This window comes from Ciona intestinalis, chromosome 14 (assembly GCF_000224145.3).
Source record: "Ciona intestinalis chromosome 14, KH, whole genome shotgun sequence".
NCBI lineage: Eukaryota > Metazoa > Chordata > Ascidiacea > Phlebobranchia > Cionidae > Ciona > Ciona intestinalis.
Window position 1 is genome coordinate 3,181,084 of NC_020179.2, and position 16,170 is coordinate 3,197,253.

Genomic DNA, 16,170 nt, shown 5'->3' on the forward strand with positions numbered 1-16,170 from the left:
AATTATATAATAAAAAACGCTTTTTATTCATTATGTTTAAATGAACTACGTCATATTCAGTAGAACTAAAATATAGGTTAAACACATACAGAGTGTGTAATGTTACGAAAATTGGACTTTGTTTTGAAATGTACATAGTACATGACATAATGTACAACTAATTTGGTTTTAAAAGTTACTCAAATAAAGTTCTCTTATGACAGTTGCGCAATATTTAGTTTAAATAACAAGGTAAATAATGCCCAGCCTACATTAGCAAGCCACCTACAGTGCGGTTACGTCATATTTATTCTCAGATAACAGAATAAACAGTCGTGTTTTAAACAACGAGGTTAGCAGGCAGAAACGTCATTTATGTAGCAGAATTGCAGAATTAGTCATTTTTGGAACATGGCCATTCATAATGACTGGCCTATGTTTTACATTGCAATAATCTACAAATTTTTTACACTGTAAAACCGCACATATTTTTCACACTGTAATAATACACCTAATTTTTCCCCTTTTAATTCTTTACTAATTTTTCACAATGTAAGACTGCAAAAAGTGCTGTAAAAATATACACAATTTCCTCACTGTAATACAGCAAATGTATGAATGTACATTGTACTCTACAAACTTAATACATGCACTGTACCACTGCACGCTAATAATATTGAATCGTATGCACCACTTTAATTCTCATTGCAAACTCAACACAGTATAAATCCAATGAAGCACTGTATCACTGCACCTTTTATTTTAAGTGTTCCATGGCTTAAGAAAACAGGGTTACAGTCTAAATTTTCGCTTGTGGCTTAGTTATACAATTATTAAAGTGTAACCCAGTTTAATTTTTTGTTTCTTTTTAACAATTCCAATTTTTTAAGTGTCAGCAAGTGTAACTTTTCATCCTCTCATGGCAGAGTAAAGACAGCCGTTATCATATTGGTGTTCTGTTTTACACACCTGTTGCTAGCTTACAAGTTGTATAGTAGGGTGGGAGGAGACGGGACGCCTGTAGCACATAAAATTCAAATTTCCTGATTGTCTTTCAAATAACAACTGTCTATGGAAGTCCTGAGGATACAGTTTTATAATTCCTCGAATGTTCTTTGTTTACTACTAAAAAATTGTACCATCTTTCCCCAACCTGCTATAAATAACTTATAAGAGTGATTTTTTTTATGTTTTTAATAGCTGCCAATTAGACCATTCGCCTGTTTTTTTAAACTAATCTGTAGGAATAACTTGGTTCATTCCCTCCAGAAAAATCCCTCCAAATCTCCATGTACCTCACCGACTGTCACGGAAGTTGACGAAACCAACTTGGCTTTAATCCCACGGTCGCCTTCCACCACTTCTAATGTATTTACTTGATCACAGTGACCTTTATGACCTCGAGTAACCCCAGACCGCGTGTAGTTGGAGAGAGTATGCAGTTACTGGTATAAGATGTTGCACGTTTATATGTACATGGCGATAACACATATAGTAGGGTAGGGAAATATGGGACACCTTTATAACATTTTTTTAAATATTCTGATCGGTTTTTAGGCAATTTATGACTGTCTATGGAAGTCATGAGAATATGGTTTTATAATTTTTTGAATGTCCTTTGTTTACCCCCAGAATGAAAAGGTGACCCATCTTCCCTACCCTACTATATAACAATTTTGGAGCTAAAATGAAATTCCCTGAACTCTCTACTTGAATAATGCTACGGTGTCTATGACTGTTACATTCAAAATAATTGATGTTTTTTTTGGACCAAAACGTGGTGGTGCTGCATTTAATGTGGTAATGTTTAGACCATTTTTAATCAAGTATTATACTTGACAATTTCTTTACTCGTATTTTCTTTTAGTTATGATATGTTTTCTGCGCTATGCAATAAAACATAAAAAAAGATCTTTTGTGTTTTATTTGGGCTTTTGTATGAATAAATGAGAATGTTTATCCTCGCGGGGCGGGGCAACGAAAGTAGTTACATATTACACCCGCGTCCGATTTGTACACCTCGTACCCTCTTACGAGTTACCCCGTATGTGACTTGGTAACTTAATGAATATAACTTCTGTATTCTCGCGTTGCGGGGCAATGACAGTCGTTATAACGCCGGTGTTAAGTTTCATACACCTCATGCCCGCTTACGAGTTACCATGTGTGTCACTTTATATTAGTAATTAATATTTTTTATTGGTCAATTAAAATACGTATACAGCAGTCGTAAAGCAGAGACAGTACAGAAGTATTGCAGTATATAAATATGGTTGATATTCAAATACACAGTGATTATCTATTTCATGTGAAATTTTGGGCAGTAAACTGAACTGCGCCACATTTTCCGTTCAATTGTATAGAGTTTTAAAATTTGTTTTTAATTTTTTAAGAATTCACTTAAAAGATATAATTGCAGTTGGTAATTCAATACAGCTTTTAACACTTTTATCATGGCGAAAAATATGACATGCGGAATGTGGGTTCGAATCCCGGTCAAGTAAAGAAAAATATAAAAGTTTTTACAACGTTTGGATATTTAAGTCGTCGATGTCAACATCTGGGTTTCGGTTATTTCGGTTTGCATTGTAGTTTCCGGCGGGTTTTCTGGTGTTTTTGTGACTTTTCTTTCGAGACCGAACACTTTTCTTGCTTCGTCGAAGCCGGATTCGTCGCTGGGTGTCGCTGGAGAGTTAAAGCTATAATATACTCGTCCCCATATGTGAGCACATACTGAGAGCACTCCACAGTTCATTGCAGCGCAAGTAAGAGCCAGTAGCTCGAATGTTCCAGCGCTTATTGTACCCGGGATGTAAAAGTTAATGAAAAAAGATACAATTACGGGAATCCATGTAAAAAACTCAATCGTTGAGAAACACATAGGAAAACGAAGCGTTTTCGATTTGCGAAGTCGTTTTCTGCTGTTACGACGACGTCGTGTTGAGCAAAGTACATTAACTATTGTCCCGATTAGACAATATGTCACCAACACCAGTGCGGATATCAGCAAGAATACAGAGAGTCGGTCCGCTTCACCTCCACCGGTGGTGCCCGGTTTAATAAATACCAATGGCATGCACGAATCGCTGTGAGAATAGAACCCGAAAGTCCCGAGAACCTTCAGCCCAAGAGTTGGGGCGTTTTGGTTCACAAACTCTGCGAAATTCTCCCATGAAAACATCGGTGCATTGAATTGAACTTGACCGGAGATGGAAGCTACTTTCCCGGCAAGGTTCACCGCGAACTCTTCATCTGCTACTTCGCCAGGAAGAATAGTTTGTGCGCTTGAGATATTTACCCACGCGTGCGTTTGCATTCCAGATGTCCATACCAGAATAGCTGTTGTAACTGGAACCCAAATCACAACCAACAAAGCAAAAGTCACGCCTAACCATAGCTTTGACAACCCCGCTTGTCTAGGGGGCTTTCCAGTGACGTCATGGTGACGTTTTCCACAGAAAGTACTAGCACTAAGTATAGATACATATGCTGCGAGCGCGAACCACGAAACGAAGATTGTAACGCAGCAAATCGCACCGACAGCGGAGCAACCTAAACTAACTCTCCATTCATATTTAGGAACATAACATGGCGAAGATTCATCGCCGTCTTGCAACAATACAAAAGCAAGACACCCGCTGAAAAGTGCCTTGGACATCGAGACGGTTGAATAGAACACGCTCTCTTGCAGTAAGGCAAGGAAATATTTACTACATCCAGCCCTGGAGAGTGAAAGTGTGTTCGCAATCGCTACTATGAGGCCGAAGCAATTCCCAAGGAAACCAGAGGCAGAGAGAACGATGAGAAAAATCTGAAAAACATTTAAGTTTATTTTTACATAACATATTATGATATAGTGGGGTGGGGCAAGATGGGACACCATTTTATTTTTTTGTCGTATTCGGTAGTAAACAAAGAACATTGAAAGAATTATAAAACCGTATCATTGCGACCCCCATAGACTGCTGTTAAAATCAAAACATAACCAGGATATTTTAATATTTTATTATTATTTGTTATAATATATTTCTACCTGTACGGCTAGATTTTCCAATAAACTGTAGTTTCCTGTCACCCCAGATAACTCAAGCGACGTTTTCACTTTCGAATCACAGTCATCTGTGACATCACAGTCAAAAGCCGAAGTCCCGCCACCGGTGCAAGATAATGGTCGAATAAACGAGCATTGTGACGTCATCTCGTCCGCTCCATTGGGACAGTTCCTGGTTCCATCGCAAGCCTCTATGACGTCATAAGTGAACTCAGTCACGTGAGTTGAAATGTTGAGTTCTCTTGATAAACCTGCGTGAGACAATTTATTGCGTGTTATGCTTAAATACAATACTCCATACACAATTTATTTTAACGTAAAATAGGAATTAGAAGAAATGCTATTTCAAGTAGGCCATGTAAAACACCTAAACTTATTTGCGTTGTGTGTGTGCGAAAGGTGTCCCATGTTACCCCGCACTACCACAACAGTGTTTTATGGTTTACTAACACATCGAGTATATGACATTGCGCTAAAACAACTAAACACTGATATAGCTTAGTCTTAGTGGCTGGCATGTTTCGGAGTATATACTTACTTGTGTAGCATGGATATCGAGTCGGACAATCCATTTCGTCTTCATTATTGTCGCAATCCCACACGCCATCGCACGGGCGAACTATTTTCATCGGATTGTTCTTACTTTCCTATAAAGTCGTTACGGGTTAAGTTTCAGCACTTTTACTGCTATACGCTCAAAAGTACGATTTCACTTTTCGCCTTTTTTACAAGAGAAACTTTGTAATTTCGCACATATGAGGATATTTATTGTAAAAATGCTTTAGTAAAATCTAACATTTCATTAGTAAAGACTTTTAAAACACATTGTTTAATCTATATGTGGTAACGCGCATATCGGTATAGCACAGACGTGGGGGGAATATAGGCCACATTTGGCGTAGGAAAATGCAGTACCAACTAATCAAAACATATAATACCGTATCGTTGCATTTATATCCATGCTCTGGGTCCAGGAGTTTACAAAACGCTGGTAAACTTGAATTGCCATCATCACCAAAGCATGAAGTATCGCATTCGTCGACACCAAACAAGCATTCAGGGCGACCGTCGCACATTCGTGCTTTTTGCATCCGAAATGAACCGTCTATGCTTATACAGTCTATCACCGCGGCAGCTTCAGAAACCTATAGAATTACGTAGTTTTATATAAGCCGCAAAATACCATTGAAAACTGTAACGCATAGTATAGTAGGGTGGGGAAAGATGGGATATCTTTTCATTAGATTTTCTCGTTCAATTTAGTAGTAAATAAAGAACATTCAAAGAATTATAAAACCGTATCCTCACGACTTCCGTACACTTATATGAAAATAGAATAAAAAAGTGTCCCATCTTCCCCACCTTCACTACATATACATTACTGAAGGCTGTGTCACCAGTTCGTGGTAGGCATACCACCTTGAAACGTAAACATATCAGAAAAACGTCATGAGTTTAGTATTTATTCCATCATTTAATTAAGTTACCGTCATGGGAGGTTGCAATGTTTTAGCTTTTGTTGCGACAAATTAATCATCGAAACTACTCGAGTTTCCTTTGCTTCCTACTTTGAGTTTTCTCACAAACAAAATGCGCAAGTATTTGTAATCGATCACTTTATAAGTAAACTTCTAAAATTAGAATCAATACGATACTGATATTGATTTGTGGACCATAAGTCTACATTTAGACCGAATTTGAACTAGCTACGTAGTCGTTAAATTATTTATCTAACTGGCAAAAACGCGAAAGCTTTCCATGACGTCATCGCCTCCACTTTATACACGTCCAGGTGTATGGTTCATGTTACAACACATCCCGTATCAAAAAAGGCTTAGGTGAAATTATTTAAAAACCAAAATGACGTAATCACATAACAAAAATTTTAAGGAATCAAATGACATTATTTTTTAAGATCAGATTAATTTAAAAAGCGAAAAGAAGGCATTAAGCAGCAAAACAACGTTAAAACACGCTATAAGGGTAAAAAGTAAGTAACGAATAAACGTGGCTACTAAGTTCACATTACAGTCAGAATTAAGTCATATTGTTGTATTTTATTAAAACAAATAAAATATAATGAGAAAAAACTGCGTGGACTTACCTCACGTGGTAGGCAAACGTCGTGACGTAACTTCCGGTCCAAGTTATCGCAAATTTTCGAGGTTTTAACGCATTTCCCGCCACTTTCCTGATCTATGCAAATTTCTCCAGTTTCGCAGTTTTTGCACGAGGAGTTGTAGTTTCTTGTTGCCACCCATAAGTTAGGTCGCTTGACATTGTCACAGATCTGACGTATTGAATCGGAATATGGAATTTGGCAAAGGCATTCGTCGGATAAGTCCGGACAGTCGATTATACCGTCACAAACCTGTAAAATATTACTCCAATTGAATAATAGTACTAGGATAGATGGGATATCGTTATAGCACATAATATACACATATCCTGATCGTGTTTTAAACAATTTACAACGGTCTATGGGGGTCGCGACAATAGGGTTTTTCAATTCTTTAAATGTTCTTTGTTTACTTCCAAACGGGACAAGAAAATAGTATAAAAAGTGTCCCATCTTCCCCCAGCCTACTATATAGTACTGTAGGGTAGGATGGATATCGTTATAGAACATAATATTCCGCATTTCCGAACTTGTATTTACAATACTCTTTAAGAGTCGTGTGGTTCTATGATTCTCTAAATATTTTATAAGGTTCGTGCCTGTTATATAACAAGAGCACGCTCGCTTTTGGTAATCAATGCCCAGCTGTATTCTCATAAGATTGCAAACGACATACGGATTATATTTTCAGTTGTATTTACTAGGCTGGGGAAAAATGGACAACTATTCATTCTATTTTCAGATAACATTAAAGAATTTTAAAACCGTATTCTCACAACTTCCATATACTGTTGTTAATTGTTTAAAACACGATTAGGCTATTTGGATATTATGTGCTAAAGGTGTCCCGTCTCCCCCACTAATATATATGCATGTTAGTTTAATGACCTATACAGGATATATATTCGCATGCTCATATTCAAAGTAGAAGCACTGTCACACATGGTTTACCTGGTTATGAAATATTGATACGGATACGTTCGGATCAATACATCTAAAGTATTCAGAACTTGTTGCTTGATCGAAGCTGCATTGAAAAAAAAGTTAAATGTTTCTAGTACTATGATTGTGATGTATTGAACAAAACGTTGTTTTTTACAACTTTGCAAGACCTAAAACTGAAAAGCGTAGGACAGCGCCTCGTTTTTTGTGTGTAATTGGAAAAATGTGTATATATGTGAAAAAATGTTCTGCCTATGTGGAAAAGTATGCTCAAATGTGATTTAAAAATACCACGTTTTTAAAACGAAACACTTTCAGAAAAAAAACATTTCCCTACATGATTGTGTGTCTTTCCGTTTCAGCATGCTTTGTTACCATTATGTACTATGACATAGCCATCTCATCCATTACGTTACTCATCTACAATTTCCATTACGTAATTGCGCTTTGAAACCAACACCCACGGGTTTACCCATGTCAAGCTATGTAAACATGGTTGTCTCGCTTGTTGACAAGCTAAATTACGTCATATAAATATTCATGTACTTCAAACACCCTTAGTTATAAAGAAAAGCGCAATGTTTATATAAAACACCTGCCAAATTGGACTTTCAAGTGCTAACCAACTTCAGGGTTATGTTTTACGCAATATAAACCAAAAACATATTTTTGTAGGGTGGGGGAGATGGGAAACCTTAAGCAGATAATATTCAAATATCCTCATGGTGTTTTAAACAATTAGAAACGATATATATAAATATATTTGGGATTCGTGAGGATACAGTGTTATAGTTCTTTGAATGTTCTTTGTTTACTACCAAATTGGACGAGAAAATAGAATAAAAAGACGTTGTTCCGTCTTCTCCACCCTATTTTGTTTATCTTTGAATACGGTAGCGAAGATTAAGAAAAATGCGCATTTTAATAAGATAGAGGAACTATAGCAATGAAACAACAGTTGGTAAATGAAAAACAAAAACTATTTAATATTAATACCTTGTTTGATTCGTCGGTTTTCCGACTTCTCGTTCATCAGATTTATCTTCGCAATCGATTTTTCCATCGTTGAGCATTTCATTTGGTAATATGCAAGTTTGGAAATGTTTGTACACTTGACATTTAAACCCAAAACCAATCTGTGCCTCGTCCCGGTCATTCATACAGTCTTGTACTCCGTCGCAAAACTTGTACCTCGGTACGCAGTAGGGATTCGTGTAATTGTAGCTTGTAAAATCACCACGCTTAGAATCTGTGGTGCCGTTTGAAATATATGAGTTTGATACAAATTTTTTGGGGGGCATTTGCTATACAGGTGCTAATTTAAATATTTAAGAGTTTTTATTCTATTTTATATGGGTGAGGTCCTTGTCGAAGACCTGGGATTTAAACCAGATTTTTGTCCAATAATACACATTATCATATGTTTAAAAGATAGTGCTGCGAAAGCATTGGCTTCTAATAGAAATGTATCGATGTAAAGATATTTGTTGTAATTTTGTTGGTAATGTAATCTTCTGTCTTATGTCGAGCTGGCATGCTGTTTATAAAAAAGTGGTTCGCAGAATATGCGAAAAATTTAAATGATTTAGTTTCAGGTTTTGAAATGCAATCGGCATGACCATATTACCACATAAGCGCAATGCGGTTTTAATTAAGAATGCAATCTATACAGCATTAAATACGCTTTTGCCTTGTCGATCGTATAGAATGCAATCTAATACACACTTCATATTTTCCAAGGCTTAAAATCCCCACTTCAAATTCGAAATTGCACCTATACCACTTTTGCTACATTAATTCAAAATATTCTTAACGTATATATAAGCTTCTTACCTGGACCGTAGCAGGAAAAGAACTTTTCTCCGTACCCTACACACCCAATTTCGTCGCTGCAATCGTAACAGTCTGGGTAACCGTCGCATTTTTTGTTCTTAGTTAAATACAACTGACCACTGTCACATGTAAACCAATCTTTGGCCGGTACATTTGCTTTCGATTCTTCATCAATAATTTTGTATTGCTCATCTGCAAGTAAAAGACGATTTCTGATATCGAAACTCACATATTTCAGCGCTAGACAATCTTATGCGCTTTTTTCATAATTTGTATTATAAATAGTAGGGTTTAAGGTGTCCCATTTTACCCTATAGTATTATATTCATGACATGTTTAGTAGAATCGATTTGTACAGCGATTTTTTACAATTACTCCGAACGTAAGCTTAAACCTCTAGCCTGTCAACTGAAAAGCTTACTAAACAATAGGGATTAGGCTAACAGTTTAATGGGTAACACAACACCCTACGCTCTAAATGGGTTTTCGTGAGAAACAAACAAAAGCTAGGCCATGGTCCGATTTACGCCGTTCCGCTTATGCAAGTCAATCTAAATTTTTCGTCGCGCTGTGTTAAGGTGGCTGTACACAGTATCCGTTTTGTCTGTTTTGTCCGGATTTCGCTGCCGCATGCGGAATTGGACACGGGTTTGCATACGACTTCGCATGCCGGAAACTGTACAGCCACCTTTAGAATTTTGGCCAAAAATTTTGTGTGTAAAACATTCCCATACCGATGTCATATTGATCATTATCGTAGGTGTAGTCTTCGTCGTCAGTAGAACTGGTAGTGTACGCGCTGCCATATTCACCATAATTTGAATAGCTTGAATCGGTCGTACGTAATGCTGGTCGAACTGTTGCGTTACTTGGATCAGTCACTTCTTGCGCTGTGTTGTTCATCAACAAATGTTTAATTAAGTTTTATAATAAGTTTAAAACCTAATTAGAATAACGAGATAGTTTTGTTGGCATTTTGATAAATTAGAGCATTGTTTACACACAGCACCCGTTGTGTAAATCAAATTAGTTAGGTCTATAAATGTACTGAACGCTCGCTGTGGCTCCTTTTACAAAGCATGACCTTTGCCATTGAACCCGCACAAGCGATTTTGTAGTGCCCAAGAGAGTAATATAAAATCGTTTGTTGCACACATTTAGGAAAAGTTATGTAACACTTTATTAGAAGTAGCCGATTCATATTGTAGGGTGGGGGAAGTTGGGCACCTTTTCATTCTACCTTTTCGTCCCCTTTAGTAGTAAACAGAGAACATTCAAAGAATTCTAAAACCACTTCCATAAACGGTTGTTAATTGTTTAAAACACGATCAGGACGTTTGGAAATTATGTGCTAAAGGTGTTCCGTTTTTTCCCATCCTACTATATGTGTATGGTGCATTTTTATAGATTATATATTTATAATTAAACGTTTTTTAACAGGTGCAAATCGGGCAAATGCAGCAGAATATAAAACTCTTACCTTTATTCGTTTGAATCATCAATAGAACAGATACGAGCAAAGATATGAACATTGTTAAAGGTATTTAATTGCTACAAAATTATATTTCTCTCTTCTTACACTTTTTTAATGCTTTTTCAAAATCAGAAATCTGAAAAGCAGCAGACATGATTTTTAAATTCTGAATTTAAGTATTTTCAAAAAGAGGAATACAATATTGCAATCTGCCTAGCTTAAACACCTGCAGAGCTAAATAATTTAGGGTATAGATCTTGTTATACTATACCTATCTTGCTAGCCTGACTGCCATGCCTATAGCCAACAAATCAATACCACCTACGTCGCGTTATCTCTCTCTTATTAAACACTGGCCCTGCTACGGCCTACTTGGCATATGTAGGGAACTCGCTAAGGCTTCTGTTTTAAGTGAACGTTAAACCCTGTAGATGACGTCAGCTTTTATTTTTTCTCGCTGTCTTCGCTCCTTCGTTCGTTCGCTTTAGCAGTTAGGGGAAAAGTACAAGAAACTTATCTTAGGGTTAACCTTATATGGGACTACAGTGAAACGGGATGTACACATCGTACCCTTTTCCGCTAGTTATGATTCAATACAAGTGCGCACGTATTTATGTGATTAAGCAAAGCGCTTGAACTTCTGGCGGACAATATTTTTCGCGCTGTCTGAAAACATATCCGATTCTCATATATAGTAGGGCGGGGAAAGATGGGACACCTTTTCATTCTTTTTTCTTTCTATTTTTTGTCTCATTTGGTAGTAAACAAAGAACATTCAAAGAATTGTGTAACCGTATTCTCACAACTCCCATAGACCATTGTAAACTGTTTAAAATACGATCAAGATATTTGGATATTATGTGCTAAAGGTGTCCCATCTTCCCCTAGCGTACTACATAATACTCGCTAACTGAAACGAAGGTCAAAACCAAGTTTCGCTTCAATCAATATTCTGTCTCTTCGGAAATCGAATTCGAAATTTGATTTTATGCAAAGCTTAGCGGCTCTGATATAAAACCGAACGTTGTGGGTTTGTTTTCTTAATAAAACCACAACATTCCTATATAGTGTCGTGAGGGTTTGTTGTGACACTAAATAAACTCTCTATTGCTGCCAACTTTATAGTCGCTATACCTAAAGCTACCTGCTTTTATATTAAACTGAATAGTTTTGTTATGTAGTCAGCTTAATATAAGCTATACATAAACACAGCTGTTGTTTGCGGATTTTATTTATAGTAGGGTGGGGTAAGATGGATACCGTTTGCTCATAATCTCCTATATTTCTTGATTGCGTTTTTACTTTACAACAACGCTATTTTAGAGTCGTGAGGACACGGTTACTATATAAATAATCTTTGTTTGCTACTATGTTACACGATAAAATAGAATAAAAACATGGCCCATCTAAAGTACTCTATAGTAGAATGGGGAAAGATGGGACACCTTTTTATTCTCTTTTCTTGCTCATTTGGTAGTAAACAAATAACATTCAAAGAATTATAAAACAATATCCTCACGACATTCACAGACCATTGTTAATTGCGTAAAACGCGATCAGGATATTTGGACATTATGTATTAAAGGTGTCCCGTCTTCCCCGACCCTACTATAGACTACTCACTCACATATTTATCTATCTATTTTAACCGCAGTTAAACGTGCTAGGTAACCGAAAAGCACGCACTGTATTCGTGTATGGGCTAACGATCGTTGGCTATTGTCCGCTATGAGTTACATCCTGACGACTTATTGAAAATCCTTTTAGTAAAAGGAAATGACGACATATTCGGTAGGTACAAAGTTCTCTTACACTTGCTATATAGAATAATCTCTGGTGACAAGTATTTAATTATGTCAAAAAATTAAATTGGTAACTGAAGCACATTTCAGTTGTAATTTTATTTTAGTCTGGGGGAAGATGGGACACTTTTAGCACATAATATCCAAATATCTTGATCGTGTTTTAAGCAATTAACAACGGTCTATGCGGTTTTATAAGTTCTTCGTTTACTAATAAATGGGGCGAGATATAGAATAAAAAGGTGTCCCATCTTTCCCCACCCTACTGTATGTATATATGTTGAAGTAAGATGGTCCACACTTTCATTCTTTTTAATCGACCCATTTGGTAGCGGATTCTTATAGAATTATATATTCGTATCCACACGACTCTAAAATATAGCGTTGTTAACTGATTTGGAAATACGGGATATCATGTGCTATAACGGTATCCATCTTACCCCACTGTACTATATTAGACATATTATTTCACATCATACAGCTTCGGAAATGAGTAAAAAGAATTCTAACGTATTTTAAAATTCTTCACTTTTGTTACACTTATATTTTCAATTGAGATAAAGCGATTTAAACTCTATTTTAAGTGCTCGTTGGTGAAGAGGGTTTAAGTTGGCCTCGCTGTGAATTTCATATTCATATATTGATTTTTTAACGTAGGTCCTTCATTCCTGCAGGTTTGTTCGAGTTAAAGCTGTAAAATTAACTTCGGGCAAAGGGAAATGGGATGTACGTTTATTAAACAAGATTGCGGGTCGCTGATTTTTCTGTTCGTGTGTGTAAGCTTATTGGTGGTAGAATGCAACGGACAAAGACCAGGTAAATTTTATTTGATAATTTAAAAATCCGCCATAGGAATTTAGAGTATACTATAGGGTGGGGGAGGATGCGACGCCTAATATTCACTCTATTTTCTCGTCTCGTTTGGTAGTAAACAAAAAAAACATTGAAAGAATTATTAAACCGTATCTTTGAAATTCGCATAGACCGTTGTTAATTGTTTAAAGTACGATCAGAAACTTTAATGTTATGTGCTAAAGTTTCTCTGTCTTACCCCACCCTACTATATGTTAGCTGAGAAATGATATATATATTTAACTTAATTAATTTATCTTTTTATGTTGATCTAAATTTACGCTCAATGTCTTATATTAAAAAAATGGACTTAATATTCGTCTTATGCGCTTCAATAGCTGATAATAGTAAACGACTGTCTATATATATTATGGGTAGGTGAAGACGTAGCAATAAATGATGCGTTCAAAAACGTTGTAGCGTCTTTAAGAAACCCGACAAACGGTGACCCAAATGGAGATGTATCGTCACCAAATGCAAACGAAAACCGTAAGTTCATTTACATTTAATAAGTTCACATTCAATTTTACACGTTTAATAAAACCTTTTTTTTTTTGTTTACCTATAGTAGAGTGGGAAAGATGGGTCCCTTTTGGACATAATATTTAAATATTTTGATCAAGTTTTAAACAATTAACAACGGTCTATAGGAGTCGCGAGGATACGGTTTAATATTTCTTTGAATGTTTTTTGTTTCCTTCAAAAAAATGTGTTTTTGCCTAAACTCTGGCTCTGGGTCAAATGGGTTTCAGACAAGTAGGCTTAAAGCTAAGCTAGTTAATCTAAATTGAAATATTTATAATATTTTTTTATGTAAACATTTTAATCAGGGCACCCAATGTTTCCAATAGCGGTAAAAATGTTAAATTTTTAATTAGCTGCGGTTTACTTTCGGGAAATATTTTAATTCTGTATCGAACTTTGATGAATTAAGCCATAACAAAATATTTGATGTAGTAAGATTTTAAACCTGTTTTAATTAAATTTGAAATATTAGACAGTGTAAACTTAAAAGTCTACAATCCCTATATAGTAGGGTGGGGAAAGATGGAACATCTTTCTTCTGTATTCTCGTCCCATTTGGTAGTAAACAAAGAACATTCAAAGAATAATAAAACTGTATTCTTAAGACTGTTATAGATCGTTGTTGTTTGTTTAAAACACGATCAGAATATTTGGATATCATATGCTAAACCGTCCCGTCTTCCCCACTCAAAAATACATGGTTTACCTTTACGATTTGTGTTATAAAAATACTATACAGTGTAGGCTATATAGTAAAACATCTGTATAACCTATTAAAAATCTGCTTTAGTTAAAATACCACCAGATGCTCCCATATCCAATTTACCTCCAAAAAGAAGATTTCCACCTCCGGAGTCGAATCCTACATCTTTGAAGGACAAATTAGATGATGTTGTGATTGAAGACAACAAACAACCTAAAGAAATCGATCCAATTGTTCCGGAAGAGACGCAGAAACAAAAACCTGAGGCTTTAGAAACTTCTGAAAATGATTTAACGCCTGAAATACCTGCGGAAGTTAAAGATAAAATTCCACCTGAATCTGAAACTGTACAACCGGGAGAAAATGATGATTTTACTCCAAGTGATAATACTGTTAACCCCGAAATGGATAACTTGAATGAAGAAAGTCCAGAGAAGCCACCAGTTCAGATACCAGACCCACCTTTGGATCCTACTGACCAAATTTCGGATAATAACTTTGGGGAAAATATGGATAGTGAGCCAAACAGTGAGGTTCAAACTAAAAAGGATAATGATGGTCTTGAGAAGAATAATCCGAATAATGTTAAACGAGATGCAGATTCAAGTGATCTTGAAGAGACGGAGGATCCTGTTCCAACTGATGGTGGTGATGGAGTTGGTACGGATGACAACAATTCCACAGAACAAGACGCCAACCAAATAAATGAAAATGATAAAGTAACAGAAGACGAAGAAACATTGGGGGACAATGATGAAATAACAGAAAAACCTGCTGAAGTTTTGCCGAAAAAGCTAGAGCTTACAGACGGCGACGTTGAGACGGAGGATTCCGATTATAAAGATACGGATGGAACTGAGGAGACTAAAAATCCTGATCCGGAATCGAAGTCTGAAGATCTTGGAAGTGAAGAAGACGATGCGGAAAGTATATATGATGACGTAACTGAAGACCCTTCTGATGACTTAGATACAGAAAACGTAACGGAACAAGATGTCAATCAAACGAATGTCACAAATGGAGAAGATGGTGGTATTTTGCTAAATACGACTGATGTAACTAATGTGAACACGACCATGAATGGGACCGGGGAAATTGACTTTTCTCCCGGGAATCCGGAGCCCGATGGCTGGTGGACGGAAAACTCACGAACCGGGGCATGCATTATTATCTTTGGTGTTGTTATCATGGGTGTAATGACCGCTTGCGTGCAGAGAAAGGGTTACTGCAAATGTTTTAGCGATTATGAAGACGTGGAAACGCGGGGGCTAGCTGCGACAGGGAGACCTGATTACCAACACAATAACGGGAACCCAAACTTCTATAAAAACGATGCATATGACCCATTGTAAAAGTAAATGCCTGATTGTTCTATTTCCAAACCAGCGTGATAGCTTTAGAGTCAGTCATTTATTTAGAATGTTTAACGCCCGAATTATGGCAAAGATAAAGTATAGCTCCTTTCATTGTGCTTTAACAATTAGTAATTAGAGAATTTTATTTGCGCTATGTAAAACTTCGCTTTACTCTAAATAAACCAAAACTTTGTGACTGTATCTCAAATATGGACACCATAACGATGCAGCAACAAAATAAAAGATTTAACGATCTCGACATTTTGTCTCAGTTGGACCTTTTGTCCAAGTTTACAGTTTTTACACAATGGGACATTTTTGTCCTAGTAAAAAGTTTTGTTCCAGTGAGACATTTTTGTTCCTGTGAGACATTTTTGTCTTAGTGGGACAATTTTGATCTAGTAGGACATTTTTGTTCCAGTGAGTAATTTTTAGCCAAGTGAGATATTATGTCCAAGTGTTAGATTTTGACTCAGTTTTTCTTCTCGTGGGACCCATTTTAGTATATTTTTATATTTTTCTTGCGGATAAACAG

The 16,170-nt window shown here is 36.3% G+C and overlaps 3 protein-coding genes across 5 annotated transcripts in view; 2 read left to right on the forward strand and 1 right to left on the reverse strand.

The window, feature by feature from the left end:
• Positions 1-1,888, forward strand: part of LOC100182520 (zinc transporter 1) — an 8,785-nt gene extending 6,897 nt beyond the window's left edge. Inside the window, exon 9 of the mRNA XM_026837757.1 lies at positions 1,249-1,888. Within this exon, the coding sequence (XP_026693558.1) occupies positions 1,249-1,359 (111 nt within the window). The 3' untranslated portion in view covers positions 1,360-1,888. The remainder of the gene's footprint in view (positions 1-1,248) is intronic.
• A 274-nt stretch (positions 1,889-2,162) lies between these two features.
• LOC101242913 lies at positions 2,163-10,788 on the reverse strand. Its single transcript, XM_004226876.3, has 10 exons — positions 10,405-10,788; positions 9,659-9,814; positions 8,925-9,116; positions 8,088-8,340; positions 7,101-7,176; positions 6,135-6,401; positions 4,969-5,175; positions 4,569-4,677; positions 4,013-4,281; positions 2,163-3,790 (listed from the first exon to the last, which is right to left on the reverse strand). The coding sequence occupies exons 1-10, from the start codon at positions 10,454-10,456 to the stop codon at positions 2,519-2,521; spliced, it is 2,853 nt and encodes a 950-aa protein (XP_004226924.2). The 5' UTR covers positions 10,457-10,788; the 3' UTR covers positions 2,163-2,518.
• Positions 3,716-15,833, forward strand: LOC108950064 (uncharacterized SDCCAG3 family protein-like). 3 transcript variants are annotated; one of them, XM_026837755.1, is made up of 7 exons: positions 3,716-3,805; positions 4,060-4,249; positions 10,365-10,464; positions 12,053-12,189; positions 12,875-13,016; positions 13,431-13,541; positions 14,368-15,833. In XM_026837755.1, exons 5-7 carry the CDS (start codon positions 12,920-12,922, stop codon positions 15,630-15,632), a joined length of 1,473 nt encoding a protein of 490 aa, XP_026693556.1. In that variant the 5' UTR covers positions 3,716-3,805; positions 4,060-4,249; positions 10,365-10,464; positions 12,053-12,189; positions 12,875-12,919; the 3' UTR covers positions 15,633-15,833. The 3 variants fall into 3 exon arrangements, with proteins under 3 accessions (XP_026693556.1, XP_026693557.1, XP_018670322.1); XM_026837756.1 differs by lacking the exon at positions 3,716-3,805 and having other exon boundaries at positions 4,099-4,249; positions 13,473-13,541; XM_018814777.2 differs by lacking the exons at positions 3,716-3,805; positions 12,053-12,189 and having other exon boundaries at positions 4,099-4,249.
• The last annotated feature ends 337 nt before the right edge of the window (positions 15,834-16,170 follow it).